Genomic DNA, 18,105 nt, shown 5'->3' with positions numbered 1-18,105 from the left:
GGTAGGCTGCAAAAAGACCTTGACTGTACCACTACTCACCTGTTGCAATGCAGGCTTGGAAGCTTCATCTGCAGACAAGTAGGTACATCGGGGGGGGGGGAGAGCAGCTCTGGCTCGTGGGGGTGGGTGGGTGTAAGCTGCCGTGTTCTCCCGGCAGTGGTGTTGTGCTCATTGGGATGAAGATGGGATCAGAGGGAGGATGTGGTGGGGCAGTCAGGGTGGCAGCGGCCCTGCGAGGCTGCCACTGCTGCTAACCCGGGGCTCTACTAACCTTGCCACTGTCAAATAAAAAAAATTCCTTCAGTAGCACCTTAAAGACCAACTAAGTTTTTATTTTGGTATGAGCTTTCGTGTGCATGCACACTTCTTCAGATACAGTGAAATGGAAGTTTCCAGGCACTTATGTAGAGAAGGGGTGGGGAGGGGTGGGGATGGGGAGGGGGCATCACTCAGAAGGGTGGTGGAAATGGGTGATTGACTGACTGATAGCTGTTGATGACTGCAAACGACTGCAAATGGTTTTGCATGAAAAAGCAAGAGTGGCAGAGTTTGGTAGCAAAGTCCGCTGTGGTTTTATCTGGAATGGTGTTCCTTATGGCTTGTAAACCATCATTGTGTGGGATGTTGGTATATAGAGATTCCACATCCATAGTGGCTAGTATAGTATTGTTAGGAAGATTGTTCAAATATTGTATTTTCCTCAGAAAATCTGTGGTGTCACGTACGTAGCTGGGAGCACTGATAGCATATGGTTTCAGAACAGAGTCCATATAGCCGGAAACACCCACTGTAATGGTGCCAATACCTGAGATGATGGGGCGTCCTGGGTTTCCTGGTTTGTGTATTTTGGGTAGAAGATAGAAAGTTCCTGGCCGAGGTTCCGCTGGTGTGTTTGTGAGGATCTGTTCTTGGATGTGTAGGGGTAGCTCCTTAATAATCTTGTTCAGTTCTTTTTTGTATGCTTGTGTGGGGTCTGAGTCCAATTTCATGTAAAAGGCAGTATTGGAAAGTTGTCTGTGGGCCTCCTGGATGTAATCAGTTTTGTTCATGATGACGACAGCTCCACCCTTGTCTGCCTCTTTAATTATAATGTCTGGGTTGTTCCTGAGATTTTCTATGGCTCTCCTTTCAGCATGGTTTAGATTTTGTAGTAAGCGATGGTGTTTTCTGGTCACATCCGTTTGGATTCTGTGGCGGAAGCATTCGATGTACAGATCTAGTGTGGTATTGCGTCCATCAGGAGGGGTCCATGTGGAGTCCCTTTTTGTGTAACTTCTTTTCGGTGGTAGTTGGTGGTCAATGTTCTGTTCATTGATGCGTTTGGAGGGTGATGGTTGTTCCCCAGTAAGTTGAGAGGTGTTGTGTTGTGGGGATGTAGTTTGTTCTACTTTGTCTTGTTCTTGTGTGTGATGAAAATACTCCTTCAGGCGTAAACGGCGGAAAAATGCTTCCAGGTCCCCGCAGAACTGAATCATGTGTTGGGATTTGGCAGGGCAGAATGATAGTCCCCATGAAAGGACGGATTCCTCAGCTGGGCTGAGTGTTTGCTGTGAAAGATTGACAATGTTGTTGATCTTGTTTTGATTGGTGGCCTGTAGGTTGGAAAGGTTGCAGAGTTTTTTATTTTTCTGGTTCTTCAGTAACTCCAGTTGAGAGTGGTAAATGGTTTGTTTTTCCTTGTGGAACTTCTGCCAGGCCGGGTGATTCCTGATGGAGTTCTCCAGTGCAGAGAGTTCCTCCTTTATTAACTTCTGTTTGGAATACAGAACGCCGATAAGATGTTTCAGCAGTTTCTTAGATAAAGTGTGGCATAGTTTTCTGGCATATTCAATACTATACTAGCCACTATGGATGTGGAATCTCTATATACCAACATCCCACACAATGATGGTTTATAAGCCATAAGGAACACCATTCCAGATAAAACCACAGCGGACTTTGCTACCAAACTCTGCCACTCTTGCTTTTTCATGCAAAACCATTTGCAGTCGTTTGCAGTCATCAACAGCTATCAGTCAGTCAATCACCCATTTCCACCACCCTTCTGAGTGATGCCCCCTCCCCATCCCCACCCCTCCCCACCCCTTCTCTACATAAGTGCCTGGAAACTTCCATTTCACTGTATCTGAAGAAGTGTGCATGCACACGAAAGCTCATACCAAAATAAAAACTTAGTTGGTCTTTAAGGTGCTACTGAAGGAATTTTTTTTATTTTACTTCGATCCAGACCAACACGGCTACCTACCTGTAACCTTGCCACTGTCAGTGTGGGAACGCCACAAGCTGCATCTCATAGAATCATAGAATCCTAGAGTTGGAAGAGACTTCCGGGGCCATCCAGTCCAACCCCCTGCCAAGCAGGAAACACCATCAAAGCATTCCTGACAGATGGCTGTCAAGCATCTGCTTAAAGACCTCCAAAGAAGGAGACTCCACCACACTTCTTTGCAGCAAATTCCACTGTCGAACAGCTCTTACTGTCAGGAAGTTCTTCCTAATGTTTAGGTGGAATCTTCTTTCTTGTAGTTTGAATCCATTGCTCCATGTCCGCTTCTCTGGAGCAGCAGAAAACAACCTTTCTCCCTCCTGTTTCCAGGCCTTTGACCATTTTGGTTGCCCTCCTCTGGACACGTTCCAGCTTGTCAGTATCCTTCTTGAACTGTGGTGCCCAGAACTGGACACAGTACTCCAGCTGAGGTCTGACCAGAGCAGAATACAGTGGTACTATTACTTCCCTTGATCTAGACTATATACTCCTACTGATGCAGCCCAGAATTGCATTGGCTTTTTTAGCTGCTGCATCACACTAGAGTTCTCCCTGCACAAGGCATCACTATTGGACTTTGTTTTCGTTAAGTAATGTTGTGAAGGCTGCGTGCCCCACCCCCACCCCCCAGTCTCTGCCTAGCATATTCCAATATTACAAGGGGTTCCAGGCACTTAACCAGGGCTCTGTTTCTGTTGGGAAAATAAAAGCACAATGGAAGCTAGTGTCTTTAAGATATATGGCTTGTTGTACACCTGCCTTACACCTTCGACGGAGGGAGCGCAGAACATTCCGACTAAACATCGGGAAGTACTTTCCAACAGTAAGAGCTGCTCAATAGTGAAACCGTCTCCCTCAGGAGTTTGTGGGCTCTCCTTCATTGGAGGTTTTTAAGTAGAGGTTGGATGGCCATCTGTCATGGATGCTTTAGCTGGGATTTCTGAATTGCAGGGAGTTCGACTAGAAGACCATTGGGGGTCCCTTCCAGCTCTACCATTCTATGATTCTATTATTATATCCCAAGAGTGTCTCCTGTTGCCTCTCCTTCCCAGAATGGTTCCGTTGGTAGAGCATGAGACTCTTAACCTCAGGGTCATGGATTCGAGACCAGTGTTGGGCAAAAAGATTCCTGCATGGCAGAGGGTTGGACAAGATGACCCTCATGGTCCCTTCCAACTCTGCAATTCTATGATTGCTGAACACTGAGGAACAAGCCGTTCTTGGGGTCAGCTTCTGATTACCCACCTGAAAGCATGATTTGGGTCGTTTTCTCCTTTAGGCCATTCTGAACATCATCTTAACAGGCAGAGCTTGTCCACAAGTGTTTAATGGGTTCCAGAAACTTGACGCTGAAGGCAATGTGCAAAAGCAGCTGCATGGTGTCTTGTCCCGCAGCGAGGTGGGCTATTTACACTGGAGCAAGGAAGAAGTGGAACATTACAGATTCCCACAGGTAAGGTAAACTTGCAGTGCTTAGGTCTTTTCAGTGCAGGTAAGCATTTGAGCTACAGGGCCAAATTACACGTAACATTAGCAATGTGTTTGAAGGAGCCCCCCAGTCCAGAACACGCTCCTGATCTGATCCAGCATTCCCTCCCAATTTTCTGAAAATGGTCCGCTTCCTGGTTGGGTGTTTTTTTTGCCCCTAGTGGTTGTGTTTGTTGATCTTGGAGAGAGGTATTACCGGTACTTAGCAAGGAATAGCTACCAGTAGTTAGGTTTTGGAACATATAAAGGAGCAAAGGAAGCACAGTATTCTCCACACAGAATTGTCCACAAAAGAGCAGTTCAGGGTATCAGACAAGGTGCAATCCTGGTCCTGCCTGGAGATGCAGGGGATCAAACCTAGAACCTCTGCGTACAGAGCCTGTGTTTTACCACTGAACCTTTGGGCTTCCCTGTGAGGTTGTGGCGCACCGTGAAATTCAGCCCATCAGGCATGTGTTGTGACCTCTCAGGTGTCTGACAGCTCTATCATTTTGCAGTCAGATGCTCTACCACTGACCTATGGCTCTTCCTGCATCCAGACTAAGTCCGCATCACTGAGATCAATGGAACTAGGGTTGTGGAAGAGCCTTTCCAAGGAAGTGAATCAGAGCATAACCCTGGCGGCCTTAAGACAAGGGTAGGAGACCTCTGGTCCTCCATTTGTTGATGGACTACACTATAGCTTGGTTACTGGTGAGGGGTGATGTCCAACAAAATTTGGAGGGCCTCTGGTTCCTCGCCTCTGCCTAAAGACCCCAACCTGTCTTTTCAGGAGGGTTTGGGAGAGCTAATTGCTACTTCCGTCGGATAGTACATACCGTGTTTCCCACATTTTAAGACACCGTCTTATATTAATTTTACTCAAGAAAATACGCCTATGGCTTATTTTCGGGGGGTGTCTTTTTTAAAAAAATATTATTACTGTAAGTACCCCTCCTTACCGCGGCCAGCATTGCTGCTGCTGGGTCCCGCTAGCTCAGGGCGCACAGCAAGGAGGACGCCTCTGACCAAAAGTTTAAGGGGGGCGTGTCGGGAATGTTCCATTTGGCAGGGGGGAGTTGGAGGCACAATAGTCCTCCATTGCAGGGCCTTCGTGGTCCCAATTCCACAATTCTGTGAAACCGGAGGACATAATCGACAATGGTGGCATATGACAAAGGCGACGCTAAGCAAACCAAGCCGAGAACGGATGGCATAGGCAGAAAAGTCCCTCCTCCCCTCCTCCCCCGATGCTGCGGTGGACCTGCTGGTGGTGCTGAGCGGGGGGCCGAGGCCGTAGAGCATGGCTCGCGCAGGTGGCTGGAGCGGGAGCGCAGGGGCTGCCGCGGGGCTGAGCTGCACCATGCAGGCATCGCTACTGGCGTTGCTGCTGAGGCTGGCGCCGGTGGGGGACATGCCCGTGCCTGTGCCCGCAGCAGTGGCGAGGGTGAGGGTGCTGGCTGGCTCGGCGTGCTGCGCTTGGCTGTTGCTGCGCCGCGCGGAGCACCGGATTGAGGACCCGGTCTGCAGAGTTAGCGCCCAGCAACGCCGCACGGAGCATCGCCTCCTCAATCCAGCACGGCGCTGCTGAGCGCTGACTCTGCAGACCGGATCCTCGATCCGGTGCTCCGTGCAGCGCTGATCAGTGCTGACCCGGCAGGCCGCCGGATCAAGTAAGCAGCCTGGAAGCTTCCCAGGGTGGTGGGAAAGAAAGAGGGAAAAGATGTCGGCGGGGAAAGAAAACGCGTGAGTCCTCTCCCTTTCTTTCCTGCTTAGCCAGCTTGTGGGCAGGCCGAAGCAATCGAGCCGACGTCTCTAATGACAGAACAGCTTCTGTTATTAGAGACGTTGGCTCGATTGCTTCGGCCTGCCCACAAGCTGGCTAAGCAGGAAAGAAAGGGAGAGGACTCACGCGTTTTCTCTCCCCGCCGACATCTTTTCCCTCTTTCTTTCCCCCCTCCCACCACCCTGGAAAGCAACATAGGCGAGGATCAATTGCTTTCGCCCAGGGGTTGCCATTTTACAGGAACAAACAATGTGAAAAGAAAACAGAAGCAACAAGCCCAGTCAGCAGTGCCTCCCTCCCTCCAACTCCCCCCCCCCCGCCAAATGGAACTTCTCGACACCCCCCCTAAACTTTTGGCCAGAGGCGTCCTCGGCCCCGTTCCCACCTTCGCTGCTGGGCGCCGACCCTGCAGGTAGACCTATGTCTTATTTTCGGGGTATGTCTTATATTTTAAAAATCTTAAAAATCCTGCCATGGCTTACTTTATGACTACGGCTTAAAAAAGGGGAAACACGGTATATAGAAAATAAAGATACTGGAAGGGGAAGAGATGTACGTGCCTTTGTTATGTACCAGAGTCACGGAAAAGACAAGCATGGAGATGGCAATCATGTAGGACTTGGAGAGAACACAAGCCAAGTTAGTGCATTGCCATACTGAGTTTCATCTAGTACTAGTCATACTCCTGAGCAACCTTTCTCAGCCGTGGGCCGTTCTACCATCCCTCAGACCATGTGACGGGCCGGACTTTGAAAGGGAAAAAAATGAATGAATTCCTATGCCCCACAAATAACCCAGAGATGCATTTTAAATAAAAGCACACATTCTACTCATGTAAAAACACGCTGATTCCTGGACCGTCCGCAGGCCAGATTTAGAAGGCGATTGGGCCGCATCTGGCCCCCGGGCCTTAGGTTGCCTACTCCTGCTCCTGAGTATGAAAGTCATGGGTGTGACTAAATTACCTTATCAATTTCAATGGGTTTACTCTGAGTAGAACTTAGTTGGCGCCAACCCATTATTTATTGTCCTGTAGAACAGACCCACATGAGGAATCTCCAACACAGTCGAAAAATGCAACAGTTATTTAGCATTAAGATATGTTCAACAGTGTAAATAAGTTTTGGTGGATGTAATAATGGAATACTGAATGGTTTAGTTTATGTAAAATATGCAGGGATTTATGATATGCTAAATGAAACAAGGAAAGAGAAGTCATTGATATTTTAAGGATGTTTAAATGAGTATTCTAAATTGTAAAACAGAAATATTATATGGAAATGCAACAATTAATGGTGATGATGGGGGTGGTTTATTACTTGTACCCTGCCCATCTGACCGGGTTGCCCCAGTCACTCTGAGCGATCTCAAATTGCTAGCAGCCAGTGTTTTTGGTTATCAGCTGGATCATGCTCTTATTTTTATTTGATGCCTACATGGAAGGAAGTTTTTTTTAAAAAAAAGATGAAGATGTTGGTTTTGTTTGGGCGCTCTGTGTTTTCTTTTTAATGCCTTACCGCACCATGAGACTGTGTATGAACTATGCCCGTCCCGCCCTAGGTTGGAAGCATGCTGAAAACTCCTAAATTGCCTGTTTGGTTGTGCAACATCAGTGGAACATACAGCGTCCTTTTCAGCACTAACAGGCTGCTCTTGTCCGACTGGAAAATGGAACACCTCTTTGATTTGTATTTTTATAATGGGCAGCCCTCGCAGAAGACAACAGTGCACCTAACAGTAGGTAGGCACTTACCTTTACCGAAACGGAACTTTTCAAATGAACACTCCTGACATCGCCTCAATTTTATATGTCCATCAATGCCTTTTTTCCCCCCACAAATCCATTTTGGTGTGCTTTGCGTGGATCAAATATATATCTATATCTCTCTATATAGAGATATAACAAAACAAAACAAAAGTTCTGTGGCCTTGCCTGCACCTTCTGAGTTTTAAGCTGGCATACATTTGCATCCTGTGCTACGTTAACAATATATTCTAAACTAAAATGTGCTTTAGATAAGCAAACCTTATGAAAACGCCCATACAAGCAACAGTAAACAGTACAATAAGATGGGGGGGGGGGTGGGACTCTGAGAGCAGATCTGAAAGGAGACTCCAGCAATTAGGAGAGAGGAAAAGTACAGTCCCTGGGGGAAATTCTGAAAGCCTTCTCAGTAGGGGAGAAAATACCCCGAATCGTTTTTAAGCTATATAATCCATTAAGAGCCCTCTTCTTCTTCTTCTTCTTCTTCTTCTTCTTCTTCTTCTTCTTCTTCTTCTTCTTCTTCTTCTTCTTCTTCTTCTTCCAAAGCACTCAGTGACTATTGAATGTCAAGAAAGCCTCTATGTTTTAAAGATGTTTTATCGCTTGTGGTTTGCCACCCTGGGCTCCTTTGGGAGGAAGGGAGGGATATAACACATAAGGATATGTTTGAGTCCCAATGTGGTGTAGTGGTTAGAGAGTTGTGATGGATCCCCCACCTCACTGCTTTAACCTCAGAGGCTCTCCCTGTGCTTCTCCACAAACAGGAGAAAAAAACCTCCAGAGTCCAAATAGGACTTGTCTCCAGAGTACCTCAGGCTCTGCGTTCGAAACCTATGGCCACCAGTGGGGTCTCCCTCCCTGGGATCCCTACTGCTACAGTGTGCCTCTCCCTTAGGCAACTATGTGGCTCCTTCGGCTTCGCTAACCAGCCCTTTGTATGACAGGCGAAACAGCAAACAGTTTCCTCTTCCCCAGGAAAGCTTTGTTCTCCCCTCTTTGTCACACCTCTGAAGGTACTGAGACACTGCCGAGTCAGTGAACGTTTAAGCACAATTAACTTTATTATTTAACCTATAAACATGAGTTTCTTTGGTTCTTAAAAGCACCTATCTTCTTTTTATTTAACACAGTTTTCTTCATACAGCTCTTGCATCCCTCTTTGACACTCTACTCTCTACCAACTCCCTAACTCCCAACTGCCTAACCACCTCTCCCTCGCTCCCACAACCCTCTCTCTCCAAATTAACTCCCTCCCATTCCTTTTAAAACCCTGGCAGTCCCGCCCCTCAGGAATGGAATGTGTCATTTATCCAGGAGGTTGGGGTTTAACTCTCTGCACCCTGGAGTTCTTTTGCCCACCAGGCCATTCCGTCACATTTTCTCCCCTCCCCCGAAAACCCTTGCGCAGGCATACTCAAAAATACCAGAGTAATGCCGAAGCAGGGAGATAGAGTCGGGAATTCCCTGGCTTACCTCCCCCCCAGGTGCACGGTTTACACAACCCTGTGTTGCAACTCTCAATTCCCCTGCGAAACTTACACCTATACCTGAAGTTAAAATAGACTTCAGATATACACACTTACATATGCACTATACACATTAACATTTCAAAAGAAATAGAATGCATTTTCCCAACAATACCCACCTATGTATATACAGTGTAAAGTTAAACCTTTCCTTCTATTCAAAAATCAGGGTATTTCCTAAAAATTATACACTAAACATTTATGTGTCCCAACCAAAACAGAATTGATTCCATACCATCAAAAACATTTTCTACCTTCAAGCATCCTTTAAATACATTGCTGCCTTAAAAAGATCAAGTTGTCACCTTCAACAAAAGCACAATAGATTCTCCCCAAACGATGAAGGCACTCGTACTCAGCAATTCTTCCTGCGGCACCTAATAAATAAAAAGAAACCCTCCTCCCACCAGTCAACAATGACTTTTGAAGGAATTAGTCTCAATAAGTGGCGCATAAGAGTGTCTTTAGCTGCATTAGTTAGTGGGACTCCTGACGACTCTGCATTGGAAGAAAATTGTTGCACTTTAACAAGTCCTTTTTCCTCCTCCTGCCGCGTCGCTTTTCCTTCATTGCGCTGCACTGGCCATGCGCTGAGTAGATCTTCCGCCTCGCACTGGCAACTCTGCAGACAGTTTCAGGTGGTACTGGAACATGCCTCTCGGTGCAATAGTCTGGCGCAAGCCAATCTCAAGCCGCTTCCGCTTTCGGGCAATCATCTTCCTGTGGGCCTCGCGCTGTTTCCGACTCCTCGCTGGAACATACTCAGCCTCAGCAGGATCACAAGATGACGAATGATGAGCATGTTTGCACATTCGAGCTGCTCCTTTGCCACACACGGGATTCCCGTTCATCATCAGGTATACAACCCCTGATGTCGAACATTGCTGTGCCCTTTGCGCCTGGCCAACAGCTTGCCTTTTAGTCTCTGGCACATAGCGATGCATCTCCAATATGCTAGATATAATCACTGGATATGCCACGCTCTCTTCCTCCTTCCCTTCAGGCAGTAATAGTTGTAAAAGTGTACTAGTTTGCTGTCCATTAGCCAGCTCAGAAGGGCTATATTTGCTTTCCTGACTAATTAAGTCAAAACTCAACACAAAAGGTTGACACCACTCATCCACACTGTACTGTTGGTGGTAAGGGTAAGGTGTTACAGACGAGGCTGCTGTTCCCTCCTTTTTACCAAGCTCCTCGGCTTGCAGAGAGTTATTTGCAGTCTCTAAACAGCTAACTCCGCCAAGTGGCAACACCTCCTTCATACCCAAGTCGGCTATGAGCTCCTTAGGTAAGCTCTGTCTTGTTAAATCACTTCCATGGACTTTTAACACAGTCTTATTTATGTTTTCTCTCAAAGGAATCTCCTCTGGTAATCCTAGGGCTCTGTCCCCGAGGTCTAAAATAAAACTGTTCTCACTTTTAGAACCTCCGGTGTCTTTGTTTATAGCAGTCCAGTAAATTTGGTTTTGGACTCTCTCCTTTTGGCTTATTTCAAAATGCGCTGTTGTGGGGGTATCATGTGCCAATTGCGGAACTTGAAGACTGATCTTCTTTGGCAACACCGATTGCTCTTTGCTTTTCCACTCAGCTGCAGTTTTGCCTCTCTCAGATTTACTAATTAATGGTTCCTCCTTTATACAAGAAACCCTGGGCCTTTCTACTGACACCACTGTGCCGTACTGCCCTTTATCTTCTTCACACAGTCCCTTCAGAGTTTCATCCTCCCTTTGTTCTGCTAGTAACTGGGCCCTGTTGGCAGTTATGGTGGTTATAACTGACATTCTCCCCAACATTCCGTTCCCCTCAGGATCGGCTTGGGCCTCTTCTACTGCAGTTAATGGATTCCCTTTTGTGGAGGTTTGTGCTCTAGTGATAACTTGAACCTTAAATTCAGGCTTGGTCACATCATTGCCTATCAGAAATGGTGTATCGATGTTATCCGAGACGCCCACTTTCCATTTTCTCCTCACGCCATTATAACCTATATCCACTTCTGCTACCGGAACCTCGAACTCAGGACCCCATATTCCCTTCAGACTAAAAGTTTGGTCTTTAAGATACTGATCCTGTGTCACACAGTGTGATCTAACCAGACTCACTTCTGCACCTGTGTCACGTAAACCCAAATATTCTTGATTATTTAAAATCACTGGCTCCATAAAGTCTTTATTAATCCCCTGATCAGCTCTCCAGACCTGCCTTATGTTAGCCACAGTCTCTGAGGCACTGACAGTTGATTCTGGGTTACTTTCATGAGGTGATTTTTTTACCTCAGCTTGGGTTAGCAACTTTACTGACTTGGTAGCCGTGTTGGCATTTTGTTTTTTTGCTAATTGCGGGCATCTTGATCTTATGTGACCTTCTAATCCACAAAAATAGCAAGATATTTTTCTGACTACTGGAGTGTCTTCTGTGTTTGGAGCCCTCCCTGCTTTCTCCTCCTTTGCATAAGGCTTCAGCTGCCTGTTCTTTGGCCACTGCCTTGGAATCAGCATTTCAGGACAATCTCCTTCAATCTCATCTAATATTAAAGCCATTTTGGCCACATCCATCAGCCTTTTGTCTTTAATAAACCAGCGTAGATTCATAGGGACGTGTTTATAAAACTGTTCCACACAAATTAGCTGTTTTAATTCTTGGAAGCTTGTCACCCCGCTCCCCTGAATCCACCTGTCCAGCAAACGATCTAGCTTGCTTGCCAGCTGAGAAAATGTCTCTTTGGGACCTCTTTTTAGTTCTCTAAAGGCTTTTCGGCTTTGGTCAGCAGTTAGCCCACAGCGTACTCTCACCCGCTGCTTAAATATCTCATAACTGGATAGTTCAGTATCCCTTAAGTCTGAGTATATTTCACTCAAGATGCCACATATTTGAGGCCTCAGATACATCATCCAGTCCGCCTCAGCTATTTTTAATTCCTGACAAATGCGTTCGAAACTGAATAGAAAGCTTTCAGCATCATCCCCATTTACATATTTTGGGAATCTCTTGAGGTTTGCTGAGGTAACCTCCACATTTTCTCTATTTGGAGATACCTCTCCTCTCAATTGAATCTCTTCCAAACGCATTCTCCCCAGCTGCATCTCCTTTTCTGCTTGCAATCTCTCCTGCTCCAATTGTGTTTTTAATTTCTCAGACTGCATTCTCTCCTCAGCCGCTATCTTTTCCTTTTCCCTCTCAGCTTCAATTCTAGACATCTCAATTCTCAATCTCATAAGCTCTAATTCAGAATTTGGGCTCCCCTCAGCCCCTTCTGTCCTCTCATCCCCTTTAGCCTCTCTTGCTTTTCTTAAATGTGCCATTTTCCTTCTCTGGAAAATATCGTTTTAAAACTCCCACAAACTTCAACTATGGTTGTGGATTCAGATCACGACGCTGCCACCAAAAATGTGATGGATCCCCCACCTCACTGCTTTAACCTCAGAGGCTCTCCCTGTGCTTCTCCACAAACAGGAGAAAAAAACCTCCAGAGTCCAAATAGGACTTGTCTCCAGAGTACCTCAGGCTCTGCGTTCGAAACCTATGGCCACCAGTGGGGTCTCCCTCCCTGGGATCCCTACTGCTACAGTGTGCCTCTCCCTTAGGCAACTATGTGGCTCCTTCGGCTTCGCTAACCAGCCCTTTGTATGACAGGAGAAACAGCAAACAGTTTCCTCTTCCCCAGGAAAGCTTTGTTCTCCCCTCTTTGTCACACCTCTGAAGGTACTGAGACACTGCCGAGTCAGTGAACGTTTAAGCACAATTAACTTTATTATTTAACCTATAAACATGAGTTTCTTTGGTTCTTAAAAGCACCTATCTTCTTTTTATTTAACACAGTTTTCTTCATACAGCTCTTGCATCCCTCTTTGACACTCTACTCTCTACCAACTCCCTAACTCCCAACTGCCTAACCACCTCTCCCTCGCTCCCACAACCCTCTCTCTCCAAATTAACTCCCTCCCATTCCTTTTAAAACCCTGGCAGTCCCGCCCCTCAGGAATGGAATGTGTCATTTATCCAGGAGGTTGGGGTTTAACTCTCTGCACCCTGGAGTTCTTTTGCCCACCAGGCCATTCCGTCACAAGAGTCATGCTAGGACCTGGTGTGTAGGGTTTTTGTGTGTGGTTTTTTAAAGCTGCAGGCCCTGGTCCAGATTGGTTCTGTGTAACAGGGAAAGTAGGATATAACCCTTTCCTCCTGCATCATTCCCCCCGCAAAAGCCTTCTCCCCAAAGCCATCTTTGGGCAATTTGCCCAAATTTGCCCAAATTGAGGCTGTGTTTTTAACCCCATTGTGTCCTAGAAAGATACAGGGGCATATGGGGCCGGATCCACGGGACACTGCCATATAATATATCAGTAATGTCTATACCAGGCATGTCCAAAGTCTGTTCCGTGGCAGTATATGTCCTGGGGATTTTTACCTAAAATCCTAAAAAAAAAAAACACTACACAACTTACATCCTAAAAAAAGCTCAACAACTTTGGTCGGCCCTAAAGGATGTTCACTTCATCAAATCTGGCCCTCTCTGAAAAAAGTTTGGGTATCCCTGGTCTACACTGACTGGCAGTGGGTCTCAGGGTTTCAGGCAGGAGTCTTTTCCATCCCTGTGTGGAGGCTCCAGGAATTGCATTTGGGGCTCTGCCAACTGACCTAAAGGCAGACAGCTGAAGCACAGGAGAGCTTGAGAGGAGTGAGAAACACCAGTGCCCAAAGCTTCCGTTTTGCACGAAACAGCACACACACAAGCTTCTTTTCTTTTTTTCCCCTTTCCAGACACCCATTCTCATCACTGGGAGGAAAATCACCGTGAGGAGGATGGCGATGCAGAAAAGCGATTCCCTTCAGTGGAGATGGCCATCCGAACGAAGTGGGAGGGTGCTGCTATCAATTGGAACGGTGTGGTCCCCTTCTTCTGAAGTTAGTGGGTGTGGGCGCAGTTAGTGGGTCCACAGGCTCTCTTGCATGGATCCTGCAGCCCAGGCCTGGAGGAGGAAGAAAAGAAACTGCTACCAATGGACCAGACAGGGACAGCTCAACGGGCCTGCCATTTTGGACTTCCAATCTGCATTCAGTAAATAAATGAGGTGTGCTTATGGGATAAGAAAAAGACAAACAGTGCAACATACACACAGCGAGAGAGAACGCTGCAAGCTAAACACAGAACCGAGATCAAATCGGAGCATAGCAAGACAGTTTTATACACACACACACACTGCTGTGAACTTTTGCTTCTCCCACCAGCCGAGCCTCATGGAAGGGTGCTGCCTGTCACAGAAATATAATTGGTGTGAAATGACTGAGGACCTAAAGTCAATTAGGAATGTTGGAAGCAACAGAATGAAGTCATGACCCTGCTGTTTCAAATCTCCCTGTTGCTGAAAATTATTACTGTTTCTGTTGTTGAATTTTTCTGCAGTCAAGATGCACAGTCTGTGGCATACAGAAGTCTCAGCCCAGAGTTCTTTGAGTCAGAATGTCTGCAGTCCATTCCTAAGAAGCATATACAGTATATTTGGGATTCAGTTTAATTAAGTGGCAATTACTGTGGCTGAGCATGGGTGAAAGGGCATTTTAAACATGACAAATATGTGAACTGACATAGAGAGAGAGATGAGGTTTAACAGATCATGTGAGTCCAGCAGTTCAACATGTGATTTGAAAGGGGGGGGGGAATTACTTTTTTTATATATACTTTTGGAGGAGAGAGAGGTGATTCAGTGGGTTGGACATGGAAGGGAAAATGGATAGGATAATTTAGGCCAGGCATCCCCAAACTGCGGCCCTCCAGATGTTTTGGCCTACAACTCCCATGATCCCTAGCTAAGAGGACCAGTAGTCAGGTATGATGGGAACTGTAGTCCAAAACATCTGGAGAGCCGAAGTTTGGGGGTGCCTGATTTAGGCAAAAAGGATAGAGGTGTCCTTTTTCCTACATCAAATAAAATCCAAGTACCTAAAAGCTTGAATACAAATGTTTTTTTAAAAAAGAAAAAAGCCTTGTGAGAAACTTGCAAGAGAAACATAATACAAATTAAGGGTGTGTCTAAGCAGTATTTAAAACAATTTGCACACGTGGAGGAAACTGGATAGCAAACCTTTTAAAGAAGTAAAAAGAACTTAAATCGTTTTGTAAACTAGGGCAGAAAATCAGTAGTGGCTTTGAAAATTGCTAGATATGTTTTCCCCCTTTTGACTTCAATATATAACAAGGACCCTGTAAAAATAAATGTCAAAATATATAAATAAAAAATTGTACATCTGAAGAAGTGTGCATGCACACGAAAGCTTATACCAAGAACAAACTTAGTTGGTCTCTAAGGTGCTACTGGACTATATATATATATATATATATATATATATATATAGACTGCGTCAGACCAACATGGCTACCTAACTGAATGTAAAAATAAAGTATTGGTAATCTGCTATTAGGAAATAATAATGGAAAATTTGGCATTACTGGTTGCCTAAGAAAATTAACTGAAAAGACCGATATGTTGTTTGTACTTTGCTTGATCACGGCAGCTGAAATAAATGTAACCAGCCTAACTCTAGACAAAGTTGTATGCAACTAAAGCATGATTACCGTAATTAATAAGTATGTAAAACTTGATGACTTACGGATGTATAAGAAATGGTAGATAACCTAATTTGTTGAAAATCGGTCATTCTTTATAGCACATAATTATATCATTGCCAAGCCTTTGGTTTGCTCCTTCTTCCTTTCCAACTTAGTTGTATTGATAAAATAATGTTGAATATGTCTCTGCTCAAAATAGAGGGAAAGATGCAATATAGAATCCTGCCACCCAGTTTTCTTCCTCTCCTTCCTGCATCAATCTATGAAATCTACACCGCCAAAACCGGAGAGCAGATGCACCTTATTGAGTTGCTTGCAAAGCAAATACGATTCAAGCAAACTACGTAATGTACGATGTTCCACAGCGGCAAGTCACCCACAAGGTGGCGCTCAGAACTGCAAACTTTTATCATTCAAGCCAAAGACAGCAAACAAACCAAGGGCGCTCAGGTGTTGTTGATTCTGCTTAATCCATACAGCAAGCGGTCCACTACCACTGGCCTTGTTTCTGGAAGCATGGCAAGGTTTACATATGCTGTGTTCAAGCAAATTAGGGGGAAAGCTCAGTCTGGATGGTGAATATTAGAATCATAGAATTGTGGGGTTTGAAGGGACCCTGAGGATCATCGAGTCCAACCTCCTGCAATGCAGGAATAGACAGCTCTCCTTTATGATAGATAGATACTTTATTGTCATTGTACATAGTACAACGAAATTGAATGCCATCCCATAAAAAAACAAAACAAAAACACAATTACACAGACATACATACACACCCATCACAACTCCCCACGATCATATTATTTAATTACAGCATTTAAGATGGTTATAGCTCTTGGATAGAAACTGTTTTTTTTTAATCTATTCATTCTTGATTTAATTGTTCTGTATCTCTTGCCCGAAGACAACGGTGCAAAAAGACTATATACAGGATGAGATGAATCTTGTAAAATATTATTTGCTTTTTAAGGCAACGGGAATTGTATAGTAACAACTCCCAAGAGACTGCGATCTACTCACAGAGTTAAAAACTGGCAGTGATCTACCCACTTTCAGGGGATTCAGTTCAGGTCAAAACTGTTGAGCTTTTTTAGGAAGGAAAGCCCTGGGTTTTTTTTCGGGAGGAGGAAGGTCAGTTTTTGGGGGGTTCAGGTCATACATAGTTGTTGAGCTTTTTTCCAGGGAGGAGGGAATTCCCACTTGGGAGGGGGTCAGGGCTTTTTTTAGGTGAGCCAAAGTTGTTGAGCTTCTTTGAGGGGAGCCAGCAATCTGCCAGTGATCTACCACAGACGTCCAGTGATCTACCAGTAGATCATGATCTACCTGTTGGACGTGCCTGGTATAGTTCTTCCAGAAATGGGGGATGACCGATAATCTTTTGGGCTGTGCTTATGACCTTCTGGAGCATGTGCAGCTGGAAAACCAAGCACAGATACAGTATGTAAGAATGCTCTCTACGGAGCCTCGGTAGAAGGACACCAGCAGTCTCTCACTCAGCTTGTTCTTTTTTTAAAAGTCTGAGGAAATATATTCTCTGCTGGGCCTTCTTTACCAAAGCAGTGGTATTTGCACTCCAGGTCATACCCTGCTCGATGGAAACACCCAAGAACTTAAATACAGCCACCCTCTCCATGGGGTTTGAACCTGCATTATTATCAGCGCCATGCTCTAACCCACTGATCTATAACTTATACCCCTGGAGGCACATTCCCTCGAGACAGATGTCAACAACAATTTATCCATCTAAACCAATATTGTGCATTCTGACCAGCAGAGGTTCTCCAGGGTCTCAGGTAATGGGCTTTCTTGTCAGTGCCTACCTAATAATTTTAGCCAGAGATGTCAGACCCTGAATATGGGATGTTCTGCGTAGGAAGCATCTATGATACATACTCCCAAAATAATCATAAAGATTGTGGACTATGGGGTTGTTACGGTAATTTAGATGTATTAAAGATAACACAGCAAACTTTAGCAGACAAAAGCAAGAATATTACAAAGTTGCAGCAACCTCCAAACAGTTATTATTGTGAAGTGTTTGGTGGGGATGTCACATTAAGTACAGTATGGCCTTCCAGTAATATATTCCCTTTCTTTTTCGTGCAAACTTTTAAAATGTTCTGCGGATCATTCAGGTCACAGTTTGCCAGCTGTGCATTTTTGCCCACATGTGAATTCCCAGGTGGCATTTCGAAATGCACTCTGCATTCCCAAAAGACCATGGTGTGACAAGAAGAGATAAACAGAAGCAGGTGCAGATTTTGCAAGTTGCCACTTTTCCATCACTGGATCCTGTATATGCGATAATACAATTAGCTACACGGGGTCCTCCTACCTTATACTAAACCAGACCATTGGTCGATCTAGCTCAATCTCGTCTTCACTGACTTAGCAGCTGCCCAAAGTTTCAGGCAGGAGTCCCTCCCAGCTCTTCCTGAAAATGCCATGGATTGTATCTCTCAGACCTTCTGCATGCAAAGCAAGTGCTCTGCCAGTGAATCATAAAACCACAGAAACACAGACTTGGAAGGGACCACGAGGGTGATTTAGTCCAACCCCCTGCAATGCAGGAATATTTCACCCAACGTGGGACTTGAACCCATGGCCCTGAGATTAAGAATTGAATGCTCTACCCACTGAGCTATCTCTGAGGTACAGTCCTTCCCCGATTCATCTTCTACAGCAGGGGTAGGGAACGTTTTTGGCTTAGCAGGGCAGATTTGTGTCTCCCTC

The 18,105-nt window shown here is 45.3% G+C and overlaps 1 protein-coding gene across 3 annotated transcripts in view; it reads left to right on the top strand.

Annotated features, from left to right (window-relative positions):
• The window catches only part of MINDY4B (MINDY family member 4B), a 42,679-nt gene extending 27,096 nt beyond the window's left edge, over positions 1-15,583 (top strand). Inside the window, exons 8-11 of one of the 3 annotated variants that reach the window (XM_088669110.1) lie at positions 6-78; positions 3,546-3,719; positions 7,080-7,256; positions 13,566-15,583. In XM_088669110.1, the coding sequence (XP_088525236.1) occupies positions 6-78; positions 3,546-3,719; positions 7,080-7,256; positions 13,566-13,733 (592 nt within the window). In that variant the 3' untranslated portion in view covers positions 13,734-15,583. Of the gene's footprint in view, positions 1-5; positions 79-3,545; positions 3,720-7,079; positions 7,261-13,565 lie in introns of all 3 variants that reach the window. The other 2 variants (XM_088669109.1, XM_060274476.2) reach the window with 2 other exon arrangements.
• The last annotated feature ends 2,522 nt before the right edge of the window (positions 15,584-18,105 follow it).

Source organism: Zootoca vivipara, chromosome 5, assembly GCF_965207765.1.
Source record: "Zootoca vivipara chromosome 5, rZooViv2.hap1.1, whole genome shotgun sequence".
NCBI classification, from domain to species: domain Eukaryota; kingdom Metazoa; phylum Chordata; class Lepidosauria; order Squamata; family Lacertidae; genus Zootoca; species Zootoca vivipara.
The sequence above is the reverse complement of the archived record's forward strand: the minus strand, read 5'-3'. Positions and strand labels throughout refer to the sequence as shown.